Source organism: Gorilla gorilla, chromosome 15 (assembly GCF_029281585.2).
Source record: "Gorilla gorilla gorilla isolate KB3781 chromosome 15, NHGRI_mGorGor1-v2.1_pri, whole genome shotgun sequence".
Classification (NCBI taxonomy): Eukaryota; Metazoa; Chordata; class Mammalia; order Primates; family Hominidae; genus Gorilla; species Gorilla gorilla.
The window spans coordinates 108,423,235-108,441,090 of NC_073239.2; the positions used below are offsets into that span (position 1 = coordinate 108,423,235).

The 17,856-nt window shown below is 39.9% G+C and overlaps 1 protein-coding gene across 5 annotated transcripts in view; it reads right to left on the bottom strand.

The window, feature by feature from the left end:
* The window catches only part of PPP4R3A (protein phosphatase 4 regulatory subunit 3A), a 52,021-nt gene that overhangs the window by 23,785 nt on the left and 10,380 nt on the right, over nt 1-17,856 (bottom strand). For all 5 annotated transcript variants that reach the window (XM_055361249.2, XM_055361247.2, XM_055361248.2 and 2 more), the window contains 2 exons: nt 8,177-8,232; nt 3,083-3,181 (listed from right to left, as the gene is read on the bottom strand). In XM_055361249.2, the coding sequence (XP_055217224.2) occupies nt 3,083-3,181; nt 8,177-8,232 (155 nt within the window). The remainder of the gene's footprint in view (nt 1-3,082; nt 3,182-8,176; nt 8,233-17,856) is intronic.

A 17,856-nucleotide genomic window follows, 5' to 3' on the forward strand; every position in this document is an offset into this window, starting at 1 on the left:
CCTCTTTTCCAGCAGACCAAGGCAAGTCTCAGAAACAGTCCTAGGACTGTGCTAAAGGATAGCTGCCACCACCAAACTCTTCAATATTTAACTCTGAGGTGAAGACCAAATAAACACCAAATATCATAATGTTATGATCATAGAAAATATATATAATTATAAGCAAAAAGGCAAATATTTAACATCAATTGATTGTAGAAACCAAGGGCCAAAGAGCATGAACAAACTGGCTTTGGACCAAAGTGAGTCACTGATTTGCTATAAATACTGACAGCCCAAACACAGGATTTAAAAAACACTAGGCAGAATACAAGTGTACCTACATAAAAATGAAGCCACATATAAAGTAAATACAACCTATATGTAGTAGAGTTATTCCCAAAAAAGGTCTGCTGAAGGTTAAGTAACCAAACCACGAAAATATTTTCCTTTCTACACACCCTAACCTGTAGCCTTCATGATCCCTCTAGGAGCCTGAAAATCTGTCATAAAACCTAATTTTATGCCACTGGAGGGGCTCTTATTATAAAAAGGTAACTTACATTGACTACATTTTAAAGTAAGGCATTTTTTTTGGTAACAAAAGGTCAAGGATAAACTTTGAAATGAAACAAATTTTGTTATCTTGGCCCTAGAATTTGGGACAGTGACCACTAAAGCAAGTAGAAGGCCAAGTAGAATGGTAAAGCGATGAAGAAAATTAGACCTTATATGAAAAAGCCAAGAAGCTTAAATTGCTTAGTGTAATGAACAGATGCACTGATAGATACTAGAAAAGATGATGACCTGGAATACTTTTCTTGAAATGTGCTGCAAGGTGATATGGTCTTGACCTCAACCAAGTGGACAGCAGCACTGAAAGGAGGCAAGTCACATTCATGGCTTGTACCTGCATGGTCTCACACTGGCTCTGAATTTGTTAATTATGTAAGCTCTCATTATAGTTTTAAGTTCCTGATACCCAAACTATGACTTTATCCACAGAAAAAATGTTAGATTTTGATTAGCAAACCAAATGAAAAGAGAGGAGTGCCCTTATTATATTAAGAATGCCATCTTTTTGAGTTGAGCAAATTGGTGAACATGGTTCAAGAAATAGAAAAACATTTAATATCTCAGAGAGCAAAATGTAATGACTTTCTTGGATCTAGAAAATGATTGAGAAGTTCAGACAGAACCCATAAAAAGAGTGACTGAGAAATGACACCTTGAACATAAACTATGTAAAAGTTGAAAGGGAGTATCAGAAAGAATATAAGCAGCTAGTGATAAAATTATTAAGATGATGAAAAACTTTATGACATTAAAGACCAAACTAAGGTAAAGATCAGACAATATTAAAGGAGAGCCAGGCATGACAATGACAGAGTGAGTTCAGGTTTGAGTTACACATTGGCATAAAGGAAGACTGTATCCAGAGTGGAAGTGTTTGATTCAGAAAGATGAAAGAGAGGAGAACAAGATTTGTCTGAATAACAGATGCTATTAACATAGCCTGAACTCATTAATGTCACCTCTCTCTCTTTGGGATAACTCTACAAGACAAAATCTAGAGAAATATGCTATAAATATAATTGTTGGATGGAAAGCAAAGAAAAACTAAAAAGATGGATGGTATTCAGATATAAATGTTAGTCCTTTCATGTTTCAGAGAAGGAAAGGGACAGCTTAACAGACAGGTTAATTTATGAAAAGCACAGCGAAGTAGAATATATTCTTGAAATAAATTCCATTAAGTCAAGGAAAAACTGTGCTAAGGACACTATATCTTCTATGAATGCTATAGCTGTCAAACTTTAGGGTGCATCAGAATCACCAAAAGCAGGGGGCGACAAACTACAGCCAAATTTGGTCTGCCACCTGTTTTTGTAAATAAAAGTTTTACTAGAAGACAGCCCCTCCATTCATTTATGTGCTGTCTATGACTACTTCCGAACTAGAACAGCAGAGGTGACCTAGCTGTGACTGAGACTATATGGCCTGCAAAGCCTTAAATATTTACCATCTTGTTTTTTACAGAGAAAAGTCTGGCCTATAGGGCTTGTGAAAACAGAATTCCTAAGAAAGGATTTTAAAGAACAATTATTGGACCCTACTTGCAGTTTTGGATCCAGTAGGTCTGGGGTCGGCGGGAGGGGTGCTAGTCTCAGAATTTGCATTTCTATCAGTTCCCAGGTCATGCTTGTGCTGCTGGTTTGAGGGCCACATTCAAAGGAATTAAGGAATCTGGTGAAGATTATTCTCTAGATAAAGTAAACATGGAGATGGAGAAACCTTCTCTAGAAAGAAATGGCCTAAGAAGTGTATAACAAGAGCCAACAGCATTAGCTACTAGAGCACATACAAATGCAAATTCACAAAAGATTGTGATTATGTCACTAGGGAAACTCCAGAATAAATCAAGAACATTCGAGCCTAGAGGCACGGTAAGGCTGAATAGTCAGTCAATAGCCATACTGCTCAAGACAAGTACAAGGGTGGGTTTTCTTTCAAGAGCCACAAGAAGTTATGAACAAAGAGTGATGTAATCAGACTTGCATTTTTAAAAAGATCACCTAATCGCTCTAGCTAAAATGTTGATTTAGGAAGATCAGTCAAGACAAAACCAATAAACCAGGCAAGAAATGATGGTGGCTTGGAAAACTACAAAAGTAAAAATGAAGATAAGCCAATGGATCTAGATTTATTATCGAGGGACTGAATGGATAAAAGCGATGATGGAAGGATAAACATGATCCACAAGTTTCTGATTTCAGCAACTGGATGGCACTTAGGAGATGGGATAGATGTATGTGAGAAGATTATGTTTGGTTTTGGAGTACTAAATTTGAGATGCTAGTGAACACGAAAGGAGAAAGTTTCAAAAAGGCAGGTGGATATAAAACAATGGAGTTCAGCAAAGGTATGAGCTAGAGAGTTTAGTGTCAATAAATTATACCTTCCTTTAAATCAAGTTCAAAGACAGCAGTGAATTTAAAAGATCAATTTGAAATTTATTTAAACTCTTGGGCATTAGTTGAAAGCATGGCAAAAAACTAAACACTTAAAGAAAGCATGTTGATTTTTTTATTTAAAAAATTACCTGACATATTTTCTCCCAAATTTCATCACATCCAGCTTTTTCTTGAAAGCTAAGGGCCAAGTCATAATTTTCTGCTTCAGACCACACAATCAGAGTGTCCTTTGGAGACATAAAAGGAGTCTGAATGATTAACATACACTATCACAAACGAAAATGAACAAACAAAAGGAAATAAAACTGTGCTCATTTTTACTTTTTGCAACACTAATACTGGCAATTATCAATGTCTTTCTTTTTCAAAACAATGACTTTTTACACTTCACTTCCCCCAATCTATAAAATAAAAATAATGTTTCCTTAAGGACAACTTAAACCAATATATGAAATATATTCTTTTCATGCATTGCAAAAGATAAAAACAAAACATTATACCAATTATACCAATGCTATCCGAGCATACTGACTTACATTTTATGCTGTCATTAAAATGTCCAAAGAGGAAATCTAAGCATAAAATAGCTAGGGCATGTTAGGACGATAGGGTTAATAAAACTCCTTCTCTCCTCCCTCTATTGTCAGCAGGTGTGTTTCACCAGGGGCCTCTGAGGTCCATGAAGCCCTTGAAATTATTGGCTAAATTTGTAGTATGTGAGCATTTACCTATACATAGGTTTTTTTTTTTAAACTTAGCAAAGTGCTATGGTTCAAGAAGCAGCAAACTCCTAGCACCTACCACCCTTTCATTCCTATTCAGAACTTCTTAGTTTTATTTTTTGTAGAGATGGAAGGCTTGTCATGTTGCCTAGGCTGGTCTTGAACTCCTGGCCTTGGGCCCTCCCGCCTTGGCCTCCCAAAGCACTGGGATTACAGGCATGAGCCACAGTGCCTGGCCATCTAGACAGAACTTTAATGAAAATTTAATGAACAGTTCAACAGTTTTTATTAAGATGTAATCTCAGCAAGACACTGCACATACAATACTGAGACCATTTTATATTCCTCATAGTACCAAGAGCATATATTCTACAATATGCATGGTATAATGAAAATATTTGGCTGGGCGTGGTGGCTCACGCCTGTAATCCCAGCACTTTGGGAGGCTGAGGTGGGCGGAGGTCAGGAGTTTGAGGCCAGCCTGGCTAACCCGGTGAAACCCCATCTCTACTAAAAATACAAAAATTAGCCGGGCATGTGCCTGTAATCCCAGCCACTCGGGAGACTGAGGCAGGAGAACTGCTTGAACCCAGGAGGCGGAGGTTGCAGTGAGCTGAGACTGCCCCACTGCACTCCAGCCTGGGCAACAGGAGCAAAACTCTGTCTCCAAAAAAAAAAAAAAAAAAAAATAGTCAAAATATTTATAAGGCCTAATATATCCTTTTGGCAGGGTACGGTGGCTCATGCCTCTAATCACAGCACTTTGGGAGGCCAAGGTAGGCGGATCACCTGAGGTCAGGAGTTCAAGACCAGCCTGGCCAACATGGTAAAGCCCCGTCTCTACTAAAAATACAAAAAAATTTTAGCCGGGCATGATGGCGGATGCCTGTAATCCCAGCTACATGGGAGGCTGACGTGGGGGAGTCACTTGAACCCAGGAGGCAGAGGTTGCAGTGAGCCGAGATCGTGCCACTGCACTCCAGCCTGGGTGACAGAGTGAGAGTCCGTCTCAAAAAAAAAAAAGAAAAAAAAATCCTTTCAAATCTTACTGGCAATAAATAAATATACATAATGTTTGATAGCAATCAACCATTTCAAAAAAGGACCCTCTCATTGAGAGCAATCTATAAATCATCTCATACAAGAAATACTGAATGGTACTAGGGAGAGTTACATTTAATGGCTAACTTCAAAATCTGAAGGGCTATGTCACTCAAGTGTTTTTTCAAGCTGGTACAAAGAGAATTTAGAAGAGTAAAGTTAGATGGATTTGAGTATGGTATAAAGAAAAAAATAATTCAATCTGACTAGCAAGTAACCAAAAACAGCTATGCAAAGGCCGACTGGGTATCCATCAGGATGATAATGGTTCCTGTATTGAGAAGGAAAGATGACTAGCTTAAGGTACCTTTAAGGACCTATGATTCTATTGCAGCAGTTTCTAATCTTTCTCACTAGCAAGAACACTTCTGTTTTTTTTATTTGTTTGTTTTTTGAGATGGTGTCTCTATCACTCATGCTGCAATGTAGTGGCGCCATCATGGCTCACTGCAGCCTCTACTTCCCTGGGCTCAGGTGGTCCTTCCACCTCAGCCTCCCAAGTAGCTGGAACTACAGGCATGTGCCACCATGCCCAGTGATTGTATTTTTTGTAGAGGCGGAGTTATGCCATGTTGCTCAGGCTGGTCTCAAACTCCTGGGCTCTAAAAGTGCTAGAATTACAGGCGTGAGCCACCACTCCCAGCCAAGAACACTTCTTAATGTAACACAAATGGATTCCATGTTTAAAAATGTGTCTAAGCAAGGCACAATGGTGTATCCCTGTAGTCCCAGCTAGTTACGGGGCTGAGGAGGGAGGATTGCTTGAGACCAGGAGTTGGAAGCTGCAGTGCACTATGATCACACCTGTGAATAATAGCCACTGTACTCCAGCCTGAGCAACATATCAAGACTCCATCTCTAAAAAAAAAAAAAAAAGAAAAATTTATCTGCCAAACTGCATATTAACTCTGTTCAGTCATTTATATAACTGTCAATCATGAGACCAGTAGTCTCACTGGACTAAAGTGCTGCCAGCCAGAAATAAACAGATGAGAATCTGATTTGGTTGTGCAGTATTACTAAGTCTATAATTTTTATTGAGAATTTTGGAAAACACCTCAAACTCCACTTTTTATACTATCTTAAAGGACTCCCAGATATCACAGACACCAGGCAGGCAATCTGATCCAGACTGAGTAGCAGTTCAAGCTCAAAACTATTAACATTCTAAGATCAACATGCCAAAAATTAGTAAGGTTTCATTTTTAGTTTACCTTTATAATTCACCAGAACAGAACAAATGGTAGAAGAATTTGCAGTTAATCTATAATTCTGGCAGCCTAAATACTTTACAAGGTTATCCGCTCAGTAAATACTGAGCACTTATTATAAGGCTCCAGATAAGACAAAATTAAAGTTACGTTATTTTCCCTCAATATAGCATGGAATGAAAATACTAAGAAATTTAAGAGGTAAAGAGGCCACGGTATAAATTCTAATACCACCATCTATGTGGCAGGTGATGCTTAGAAAGTGAGGCAACCTCTCTGAGCCTCAGTTTCCTCATCATTAGGATGGGAAAGATATATACTGTTATGAAAACTAGTCATAATATAGATACCACTTTTTTTTTTTTTTTTTTTTTGAGATGGAGTCTCACTCTGTCGCCCAGGCTGGAGTGCAGTGGCGCAATCTCGGCTCACTGCAAGCTCCACCTCCCAGGTTCACGCCATTTTCCTGCCTCAGCCTCCTGAGTAGCTGGGACTGCAGGTACCCGCCACCACGCCCAGCTTATTTTTTGTATATTTAGTAGAGACGGGGTTTCACCGTGTTAGCCAGGATGGTCTCAATCTCCTGACCTCATGATCTGCCCGCCTCAGCCTCCCAAAGTGCTGGGATTACAGGTGTGAGCCACCACGCCTGGCTGGTACTACTTCTTAGTGATGAAAACAAAGTTGGGAGAAAATAACAATCATCTTGGGAGTGAAGGGAACAACCTGCCCAAATTAGATGGCTCCTAAAATTCTGATAAATACTTACGATTATCAGCCCAATAAAGGCTACTAGGATAAGCGTAAAGCCAATAACACATTCTGCTATAATGTATATTCAGAATCACTTGGTGGCTGATGCTTAAGTCAGGGTATAGCCAGACATATGCTCTTAATTACCCATTTGACAAATCTAGCAAGTTTATAAAATTTTAGAAACTGCTCTTGTTTTCCTTGAAGATTCCAAATATTACAGCAACTTTTCTCCAAATTATCTTGCTTATCACCCAAAAACCTATAGGCTGAGACACATGAATCTGTTCATTCATTCTCAAAACAGTTTCAATCTTTCCTTTTTCTTAAGATGTGCTTTTACTCTTCAACTGAATACAACTTCAAAACATGAATTTAATGTATTTAAGTATGGAAGACCAAAGCCAAATATTCCAGGCTCTAGATTTTTCCATTAAACTTAAGTTTTCTTAAGAACACTAAATGCAATACAGTATTATATCAGACTATCAAACTATCAAGAAAATATACTGTATGAATGTTTGGTGGACAAATAAATCACAACTAAATATATTTAGGAGTTGACACCAGCATTCCTAACCACTATTTGTGTGGTCAAACAAGTCACGACCTTTACGCATCACCTAATGGGAAAAATAAAAACAATACTAACTTCTTTCTAGTATTTTAAAGATCAATGATGAAGCAAAGCACTTTATGAACAAGCTGGTAATCTTCTTTCTTCTCAATTAACTATTTTGTATCTGCATCTTCTGGGCAATGAGGGAACTGATCTTGACTTCATTGGCTATATAGAGCACTCATCTTGTGTGTCTGTGTGGGTGTATGTGAAGCGCACGCGCGTGTGTACTGAATGAATACCATTAAATAACAGCACTAGTTGATACTAAGTGAAAGATTTACTAATATTTCTTTGCATATTAGAAAGGTTTAAGAAAGTGTATTTTGAGTACACTGTACTGTGAAGTACAGTTACCTTCAAAACTGTAGTATCATAATAAGACCCTATTCAGGAATCTGTAAAAGAAATCGGATTCATATGACAGATTCCTATCTACACAGTACTGCTGTAGAGGGAGATACTAATGTTCCTTCTGCACTATCATCTACAACAGGAATTTTCACCATTTAACTGTGTTTGTAGCAGCTTATCACATCAATGGTCACCTTTTTTTTTTAGGTAAAAACAAGGAAATTTTAGGGCTCAGTTGCTATAATAGTTGGAACACAAACTCCATTTTAACTTGTGGCAAGCTTTTTAAATTTAAAATTATTGTGTTAAACACTATAGGAATTGGCAGAAATCCTATTTTAGAATCTCACTGGCAAACTGTTGTAATCTCTTATAAATTTTTCACTATAAGCAATCAGATAATAAACTTTCATTTACTCAAAAGGAAAATACACAAGATAAAACACATCTTCAAAATTTTACCTGTTGTTTCTGGTATGCAGTGTTAGGATTTATTTTGGACTCTAAAAGTAGAGAACCTAGGAAACAGAAAAAGACATTCCATTATGTTACTGTAAAACAACAAAATTATATTCCCTTACATATACACATATTTCCTTAAAAAAAAAATAAATTTTTTTTTTTAATTTTTTATGAGACAGGGCTTCTGTCGCCCAGACTGGAGTGCAGTGGCGCGATCCTCAGCTCACTGCAACCTCCGCCTCCCAGGTTCAAGAGATTCTCCTGCCTCAGCCTCCCGAGGAGCTGGGATTACAGGTGTGTGCCACCACACCAGGCTAATGTTTTGTATTTTTAGTAGAGACGGGGTTTCACCATGTTGGTCAGGCTGGTCTCAAACTCCTGACCTCAGGTGATCCACCAGCCTCGGCCTCCCAAGGTGCTGGCATCACACCCGTGAGCCACTGCACCTGGCCTCAAAAAATATTTTTAAATATTTTTCCACTTTTTGTAGAGATAGAGTCTCGCTATGTTGCCCAGGCTGGTCTCCAACTCCTGGGCTCAAGTGATCCTCCCACTGCCCCCTCCTCCCAAAGTGCTGGGATTGCAGGTGCAAGCCACTGTGCCCGACCATATTTCCTTTTCTGAAAATTTGATGCAAACTCAACTTCAGTTATAGAAAAATTATTATTACTGGGGACAGAGTCTCACTCTGTTGCCAGGCTGGAGTGCAGTGGCGCGATCTTGGCTCACTGCAACCTCCGCCTCCCGAGTTCAAGCGATTCTCCTGCCTCAGCCTCCTGAGAAGCTGGGAGTACAGGCATGCGCCACCACGCCCAGATAATTTTGTATTTTTAGTAGAGATGGTGTTTCACCATGTTGGCCAGGATGGTCTCAATCTCTTGACCTCCTGATCCACCAGCCTTGGCCTCCCAAAGTGCTGGGATTCACAGGCGTGAGCCACCGCGCCTGCCTAGAAAAATTATTTTTAAAACAAGGTAAGTTTAATTACAGTAACTTGTAACCTAAGAAATGTTTTTCTGAGACAGGCTCTGTTGCAGTTGTGCGATCTCAGCTCACTGACTGCAACCTCCACCTTCTGGGTAGTTGGGACAGGTGCCAGCTACCATGCTTGGTTAATTTTTTTATTTTTTGTACAGATGGGGTCTCCCTTTATTGCCCAGGCTGGTCTCTGGGCTCAAACAATCTACCCATCTTGGCCTCCCAAAGTGCTGGGACTACAGGCATGAGCCACTGCACCCAGCCAATAAATGTTTTATATACGTGCTTACTTTTAACAGGAAAGACATGATAATCTGACGAGTAAGGACTGGGTAACAATAGAAATCTACTAATTTATGGACAGCAGAAGGTAATTAAACAACACAGTGTGAAGTCAGATGATCTGGGTTAAAATCTCTTATATATTGTATGACTTCCCATACCCCTCTCCTCTTATCAACCAGTTCTAGTTTATACCTGCCAAGTACTACCTGAAGACAAACTCTGGCCCAAAATATTTGAGAAAAAGCAGTTTTCTCTGCAACTGTCTCTCATACGGAGCTTTCATTTCTTCTGTTACACTTAACAATTGCTTTACCCATTCCAAATAGTGGTTAGATGGCTAAGAGTGCTCTTAACATTTCCAAATTTAGTTTACTTTTACATCAAAATTCATTTGTTTTATGAATGCTGCCCAGTATTAATGATTTAATGACCATTCACCACTGTGTGCTCAGAACAGTATCAAGTAATACCGAACACAGTAAATTAACCAAGTTCTGATAACTCAATTTGTATATGTCTCATGCACATGAGCAGCTTTCTACTTCACACCAACCCTCCCAACTATGTCTAGGACAGGTGACCTAATTAATCCAAAATCTCTTTCTTATCCTTTGAGTACTTAAGGTAACTAAACATTTACCATATTATTTTTTCCCACCTGTATTCCCCACAAACTCCATTTCTTTGGGCTTTTCTTCTTTACAAAAACTGGTTTTGGCTTAGGACGCTCAGATAAGCATTCTCACATTTTGGAGAAAATACTGTTTTAATCTTCTTCCTCTTTATCCAACTTTTGCCAGATTAATCAAAACACATTTTCCAGTGCCCCTTCAATTCTCTTTATGCTCAATTTTCAGGATTTTATTTTGGTTATTAAGAGCTGTGCTAGTGATACATTCATAACAAGAAAAAGCAGCAGGTGGCCAGGTGCGGTGGCTCACACCTATAACCCAGCACTTTGGGAAGCTGAGGTGGGAGGATCGCCTGAGGCCAGGAGTTGCAGAACAATTTGGCCAATAAAGCAGGACCTTGCCTCTGCAAAAATAAAATAACAATAAAATAAAATAAAAATAAGAAAAAGTAGGCTGGGCGTGGTGGCTCATGCCTGTAATCCCAGCATTTTGGAAGGCTGAGGTGGGCAGATCGCTTGAGGTCAGGAGTTTGAGATCAGCCTGGCCAACACGGTTAAACCCCATCTGTACTAAAAATACAAAAATTAGCCGGGCATGGTTGCAGTGAGCTGAGATCGCATCACTGCAATCCAGCCTGGTCAACAGAGACTCTGCCTCAAAAAAAAAAAAAAAAAAAAAAGAAAAAGAAAGAAAAAATAAATTAGCTGGATGAGGTAGGGCATGCCTATAATTCTAGCTACTCAAGAGACAGGCAGGAGGATCTCCTGAGCCCAGGATCTCAAGACTACAGTGAGCCATGGTTGCGCCACTACACTCCAGACTGGGTTCTAGACTGGGTGATAAGAGATCCTGTCTCAAAAAACAAAGGCAGGGTGCAGTGGCTCATGCCTGTAATCCCAGCACTTTGGGAGGTAGAGATGGGAGGATTGCTTGAGGCTAGCCTGGTCTAATATACATGATGTTGAGACCCCATACTATATATTTTTAATATAAAATTTTAAAAAAAGTATAAAAATCTCCAACTATCTTTGTAGTCTTTCATTATTTTAATTACTAGAATAAAAATTGCATTCTATTATTCTCCACGGAAATCATAAAGTGTATAAAGTACATTATGGATCAATATTACCTTTTTTTTTTTTTGAGACGGAGTTTCACTCTTGTTGCCCAGGCTGGAATGTAATGGTGCAATCCCGGCTCACCACAACCTCTGCCTCCTGGGTTCAAGTGATTGTCCTGCCTCAGCCTCCTGAGTAGCTGGGCATGTGCCACCATGCCTGGCTAATTTTGTATTTTTAGTAGAGACAGGGTTTCTCTATGTTGGTCAGGCTGGTCTTGAATTCCCAACCTCAGATAATCTGCCTGCCTCGGCAGTCAGGTGGGTCACTTGAGGTCAGCAGTTCGAGACCAGCCTGGCCAACATGGTGAAACCCCCGTCTCTACTAAAGACACACAAAAACCTACTTTGAAATAGAACTCATATTCTCAGACACAATCTATCTCCATAAAATTACAAAAGTAAAATAGAGTGAAAGAATTGCATTACTTTATCAAATTATATTTCAGAAGATGCAAGATCTCTAATGGCATAGGACCCAACTAGGAAACACTTCTCTACAAGTTAAACTGCACAAAAGTACAACCTATATAAAAGAAAAAATTGGGCATCACAATTAAAAACTTGTTTGTGCTGCAAACAATACCATCAAGTAAAAAGAAAGCCCACAGAATGAGAGAAAAGATTTGGAAAGCATGTATCTGGTAAAGGACTTGTATCCAGAATATATAAAGGATTCTTACAACTCAATATTAAAATGTGGGCAATGAATTTGAATAGAAATGTATCCAAAACGGATATACAAAAAACTAGTAAGCATATGAAAAGATGCTCAGCATTAGTCATTAAGGAAATGCAAATCAAAACCACAAATAAGGGCCAGGCACGGTGGCTCACGCCTATAATACCAGCACTTTGGGAGGCTGAGGCAGGTGGATCACTTGAGGTCAGGAGTTCGAGACCAGCCTGGCCAAAATGGTGAAACCCCATCTCTACTAAAGACACACAAAAAATTAGCTGGGCATGGTTGTGCATGTCTTTAAACCCAGCTACTCAGGAGGCTGAGGCAGGAGAATCACTTTAACCTGGGAGGTGGAGGTTGCGGTGAGCCAGGATTGCACCACTGCACTCCAGCCTGGACGACAGAGACTCTGTCTCAAATGAAAACAAAAACCGAAACCACAAATGAGATACCCTTTAGTACCCACTAGAATGTCTACAATCAAAGACAAGACAATAACAAGCGGTGACAAGGCTGTAGAGAAATGGGAAGCTTCATACATTGCTTCTGGGAATATAAAATCAGGCATCAATTTTGGAAAAGTTTGGCAGTTCCTTCAAAAGTTAAGCAGTTACCTTGCAATTTCCCTCCTCGGTATATATCCAAGAGAAATGAATACATGCCCAGACAAAAACTTGTACATTTATATTCACAGCAAGATTATTTACAACAGCAAAAAATGAACAGATAAATTCAATGTGGCATATACTCAGCTACACAGAGTAATGAAAACCTAACACATTACAATACGTATAAACCTTGAAAACGTATGAAATTAAAGAAGCCCATCACAAAATACCACATGTCCAGATAGATAGTGTGTGTGTGTGTGTGTGTGTGTGTGTGTGTGTGTGTGTGTGTGTGTGTATGTATGTTTTTTTTTTAGACAGTCTCTCTGTCGCCCAGGCTGGAGTGCAGTGGCATGATCTGAGCTCACTGCAGCCTCTGCCTCCTGGGTTCAAGCAATTCTCCTGCCTCAGCCACCTGAGTAGCTGGGACTACAGGCACGTACCACCATGCCCAACTAATTTTTGTATTTTTAGTAGAGACTGGGTTTTACCACGTTGGCCAGGCTGGTCTCAAACTCCTGACCTCAAGTGATACGCCTGCCTTGGCCTCCCAAAGTGCTGGGATTACAGGTGTGAGCCACCGTTCCCAGTCCAGACAGGTAAATTTAGAGACAGAAAATAGATTAGTGGTTGTTTAGGGCTGGGAGGAAGTGAAAGGGGGTAGTGATTGCTAATGGGCACATGATTTTTTTCAGAGGAGACAAAATGTTCTAAAATTAGATTGTGGTGATGGTTGCAAACCTGTGATTATACTAAAAAACAATGAATTGTACATTTTGAATTGGTGAATTATATAGTATGTAAATACTGTTAAAAAAAAAAAAACAAAAAAACAGGCTGAGTGCAGCCTAGGCAATATAGTGAGACCTTGTCTCTATAAAAAAATTTTAAAAATTAGCCAAGTGTGGCAGCGCACGCCTGTAGTCCCAGCTGCTCAGGAGGCAGAGGTGGGAGGATTGCCTAAGACTTGGAAATGCAGGTTGCAGTGAGCCAAGATCATGCCACTGCACTCCAGCCTAGGCAACAGAGCAAGACCCAGTCCCAAAAAAACAAAACAAAACAAACACACACAAAAAGGTAAACTGTAAAGTATAAATATTCATACAATGGATACCGCGAACAATGTTAATATATGAATCAAAGAGTAAACACAACAGATATTTTACAAACCTGAGTAAAAGACAGCGGAGACAAAGGTATAAACCACAGAATTCCATTTACACAAAGCTCACAAAGTGGCAAAATTAACCTATCATTAGGCTAGCAGTTTTCTCTGGGTAGGATAGTGACTGGGGAGGAACATGAAGTAGGCTTCCAGAGTAGTGGTTATGTTGTTTTTTCAATGGTGTGCTGGTTATTTTTTGAAAATTCATCAAATTGAATACTTATGATTTGTGTACCTTTTTGATGTATTATACTGCAATTCAAAAGTTTTTTTAAGTTTAAGAAGTCAGAAACACATAGCACAGGGGATTGAGGTTGTTATTCAAGTTGTGCTTTCAAGAAACACACGCCTGATTTTTACAGTCACTAAAACAAAAAACACGGCAGTGCAGTGGTATGACATTGTCAGCCACCTAATCCCTAATAGCAATTATTTCTCAAGTACCAGTCTCTTTTACATTTTCTTCAAAACTCTCTTAGTAGTGTTTACAGCATCAGGATAATAAGAAAGGGGGGGAAAAAAGGTTTGACGTACTTCCTTCCAAAGTTCTGGCTAAAACAGGACACACTAGAAGCTTCTAGTGTTGGGAAATGTTTTTCTGGACTATTCAGGATATTAGAGGGAAGTATCCCCTGAAACTCTCTTTTCAGCCATATCACACAGTTTTGGTCTAGGAAGTCCAGCTCTGATCCCCAATACCATATTCCCAAAGAGATAAGTAGGCTGTAGAGGCTAGAACACCGGAAAGTCTTTCAACTTGAGGGCTCAGTAAGACAATAAATAAAAGACACAATACTAGGTTTATTCCTAGTCTATTAGGTTTCCCTCCATCACCTAATAGGTTTTATTGAGCCAAGTTATAAACACTAAACCAATCAACTATAACAGATCCAGTTCAGTGTTAATATCAATTAACACAATCCTTCCCCCCAACAAGTTTGTTTGTATTTTGTTGCTATAGCTACGGTATTAGGCACAGTAATTCTATCCTACTAAGGTATGGGTATGAATGGGGATATAGAGCTCAACTTTAGGAGAGGAATTTATTAAATAACATGGTAGCAGAGATGACAGGCGAGAAATGATGATCCTTAGCAGGAGACCTCAGCAACATTAAGAGGGAGGCAGAGAAGGTTCTAAGAGCAACACATGTTTATGATAACAGTTATGTCTAGTGGAACTCAATAACTGAAGCACACACTCAAGACAGACCCCATTCACCCCAACTCATTTGAGAAACACATCTATCCTCTCCAATGAAACAGATGCCCTTATCTCCCAATCTTTTATTTACACACACACACACGAGATACCTTTCCCACACATCTGAGACAGACATTGTCACAAAGACCAAGGAAAGGAAATCCTACACTCCAATTCAAGAAAACTCCAATATTGAGACTTGAGAAAGAATGAGAAAGGAAACAGAGAAAAATGAAAATCAAGAGAGTGCTCAAGCTAAGCGGAATGCATCAGTACAATTAGATCTGCCACTGTGGAATCTATCATTCCTAACAAGTTCTAATGTCTACTAATTGATATGTGCACTTGGACTTTCTCAAAAAAATAAGGCGTCCTTAATACTCATTTACCAGTACCAAGACTGAAAATTGAATCATCTTCACCTACCCAACTTTTAAACACATACTACTCTTTGGGCCAACCATTCTTCTAGGAAATTACCCTATACCCTCAGATAAGTGCCAAGGTATATGGATACAGATTTCATTAGCAGAGTCTGTAATGGCAACAAACCAAAAACAATCTATACCAGCCGTTCCCAAAATGTGATCTGAGGACACTATGGGGCCTGCAAAGTCAAGATTATTTTCAAAATGATCCTACAAGGTTACATGCCTTTTCCACCATTAATTCTCTCAGAGTCTACACTGATACTGCCAAAGACTGAATGCAGAAGCAGATGAGAATCTTTCTGGTTTTTTAAAAATTAGGCCAGATGTTGCAATTTGTAAAAGTAGGCCAGGCATGGTGGCTCACACCTGTAATCACAGCACTTCAGGAGGCCGAGGTAGGCGAATCACTTGATGTCAGGAATTCGAGACCAGCCTGGCCAACATGGTGAAACCCCGTCTCTACTAAAAATATAAAAATTAGCTGGGTGTGGTGGTGCATGCCTGTAATTCCAGCTACTAGGGAGGCTGAAGCAGGAGAATTGCTTGAACCTGGGAGGCAGAGGTTGCAGTAAGCCAAGATTGTGCCACCGCACTCCAGCCTAATTGACAGTGAGACTCTGTCTCAAAGAAAAAAAAAAAGACACTCTTCTCATTAAACTCTTATTTTAGAAAAGTTATTTTTTCTTAATGATATTTTGTTAACATGCTAACTTAAAACATTATTTTTAAGTGATTTTTTTCCTAAAGTCTGTTTTAATTTCTAATATGGTAAATATTGATAAATACAATCCAAATGAACATCTGGGGAATCCTCAATTTAAGAGTATAAAGGTATCTAGCTAGGCGTGGTGGCACGCGCCAATGACCCCAGGTACTTGGGAGTCTGCTATGGGAGGATCACTTAAGCCTGGCTAATTTTTTTGGCCGGGCGCGGTGGCTCATGCCTGTAATCCCAGCACTTTGGGAGGCAGAGGCAGGCGGATCACGAGGTCAGGAGATCGAGACCATCCTGGCTAACACGGTGAAACCCCGTCTCTACTAAAAATACAAAAAATTAGCCGGGCGTGGTGGTGGGCGCCTGTAGTCCCAGCCACTCAGGAGGCTGAGGCAGGAGAATTGCATGAACCCGAGAGGCAGAGCTTGCAGTGAGCCGAGATCGCACCACTGCACTCCATCCAGCCTGGGCGACAGAGTGAGGCTCCAACTCAAAAAAAAAAAAAAAAAAGAAGCCCAGCTAATTTTTGTATTTTTTTTTTTTTTAGTAGAGACGGGGTTTCACCATGTTGGCCAGGATGGTCTTGATCTCTTGACCTCATGATCTGCCTGACCTGGCCTCCCAAAGTGCTGGGATTACAGGTGTGAGCCACCACGCCCAGCTGAGACCTCTATCTCTACAAAAAATAAAAATTTGCCAGGCATGGTGGTACAGGCCCATAGTTCCAGCCTCTTGGGAGGCTGGGGTAGGAGGATTGCTTGAGGCCAGGAGGTTGAGGCTGCAGTGACCTCTGATCACACCACTGCACTCCAACCTGGGCGACAGAGCAAGACCCTGTCTGAAAAAAACAAAATAAAATATAAAAATGAAAACAAAACAAACAAAAAAAAGAGGCTAAAGGTATCCTGAGAACAAAAGTTTGAGGAATGCTACACTGTGCCACCAACAAGCTACTGTGTGAATAAGTACAGTGGAATACTACACTACTTTTAAATGAGATCTGTGTATCCTGACATTAATTGATGTCCCAAATATACTGATAATAGAGGTGTTTACAGTTAGGAAATGGGAAAACAATGTCAAAAGGAGAAATGCGACTCAGAACATCACCAAGACAACTGCAGGTAGAAACTGTCACATTCCAATAGCAAGAAAAAATATAAGAAAGGCCAAGGCGGGCGGATCACAAGGTCAGGAGTTCAAGACCAGCCTGGCCAACATGGTGAAATCTCATCTCTACTAAAAATACAAAAATTAGCTGGGCATGGTGGTGCGTGCCTGTAAACCCAGCTACTCGGGAAGCTGAGGCAGGAGAATCGCTTGAACCCGGGAGGCAGAGGTTGCAGTGAGCCGAGATCGCACCACTGCACTCCAACCTGGGTGACAGAGTGAGACTCCATCTCAAAAAAAAAAGTTCCCTCCCTGCTTCATATCTTGGTTCTTCCTATAAAATGAAATGTGAGGCCCTTTCTTGTAGGGTGCTACCACCAAAACACAACACAACACTACACCTCTGGGGATTGGAGATAAAGATGGCTGGTAGTACAGAGTGAGGTATCCTTCTAACAAAGTCTACATTACAGAGAACTCAGCAAATATTTTTAAAAGGAAAGGTTTTGCATAAAAATTATAGATTTCTTGCCGGGTGCAAGTTAATACAACAAGATTTATAGTTAAGAAAAAAATAATACCTACCTCACAGGGTTGCCATTAGCATTAACTGAAATTTTTTATTCAAGTGCCTGCCCCAATATGTAGTACATAACCAGCACTCAATACTTTTCTTTGAGACGGAGTTTCGCTCTTGTCAGGCTGGAGTGCGGTGGCACGATCTCGGCTCACTGCAACCTCCGCCTCCCGGGTT